The sequence below is a fragment of the Neophocaena asiaeorientalis genome, unplaced genomic scaffold (genome assembly GCF_003031525.2).
Source record: "Neophocaena asiaeorientalis asiaeorientalis breed wild unplaced genomic scaffold, Neophocaena_asiaeorientalis_V1.1 scaffold177, whole genome shotgun sequence".
In the NCBI taxonomy this organism is placed as follows: Eukaryota; Metazoa; Chordata; class Mammalia; order Artiodactyla; family Phocoenidae; genus Neophocaena; species Neophocaena asiaeorientalis.
In genome coordinates this window covers 22,227,091-22,227,860 of record NW_020172779.1, presented here as the reverse complement: position 1 = coordinate 22,227,860, position 770 = coordinate 22,227,091, and the positions used below count along the sequence as shown (strand labels likewise).

At 65.2% G+C, this 770-nt stretch overlaps 1 protein-coding gene across 2 annotated transcripts in view; it reads left to right on the top strand.

The window, feature by feature from the left end:
- The window catches only part of LYNX1 (Ly6/neurotoxin 1), a 5,921-nt gene that overhangs the window by 2,168 nt on the left and 2,983 nt on the right, over nt 1-770 (top strand). The window contains exon 5 of one of the 2 annotated variants that reach the window (XM_024741311.1): nt 111-217. In XM_024741311.1, the coding sequence (XP_024597079.1) occupies nt 111-217 (107 nt within the window). Of the gene's footprint in view, nt 1-15; nt 218-770 lie in introns of both variants that reach the window. The other variant, XM_024741309.1, reaches the window with a different exon arrangement.

The window sequence follows — 770 nt, the reverse complement described above, 5'->3', positions numbered from 1 at the left end:
GGGGTCTGCTTCCAGGTCATGACCTGTTGTTTTCAGAAGGCCGATGTGGGACCACACCTCCCAAGGCATCTGGCTTTGACGGGGCAGCTCAGCCCCCTCCTCTGTCTCAGCCCCCTCCTCTGTCTCAGGATGGGGGTGTGGGCACGGTGTGCTGTTTATGGGGGATCTTCAGTTGGCCGGTGAACACTGACGTGAAGGGGACCTCTGCGTCTGCCCTGTAAGTGTGCTGGAGGGGGAGGGGAGATTAGGGACCCAGGGGGTGGGGAACAGTCCTAGGAAGAAGGCTCTCCAGGGTCCTAGGAGGGCTGCCCAGGGCAGGTGTGGCATGGCAGGCCGATCGGGGAAGCCCTTCCCAAGTGCCCTCCTGGAGTGCATCAAAGCACATTCCCCCACAGGCTGGACAGAGTCCGCTGCCGATGGGGGAAGCCCTGTGCCCACCCCCACCCCGTCGGCTGTCCCCTCGTGTCTAGGCAGCCCTTGGCAGGGGAGGAAGTGGGTCAGCCTAAAGAGGCCCGTGAGGCCCCTCCAGACCCAGCACTGGGCCCCTGCGCGAGGCCTGAGCCTGGAGAGGCCAGGCTATATTTGGTCGAGCTTGAGAGCTGATCCCAGTACTATTTTGGGCCAGGAGGGAAGGGAGCAGAGAGGTAGCCAGCCGAAGCCTGGCCTTCAGCCCTAAGCAGGCCCTGGCGGAGCGCGCCTCTTTACGGGGGGCGGGTGTTTGGGGCGCCGAGGATTCGCCAGGGCGGGGGCGGGGGCGGGGGCGGTGCATC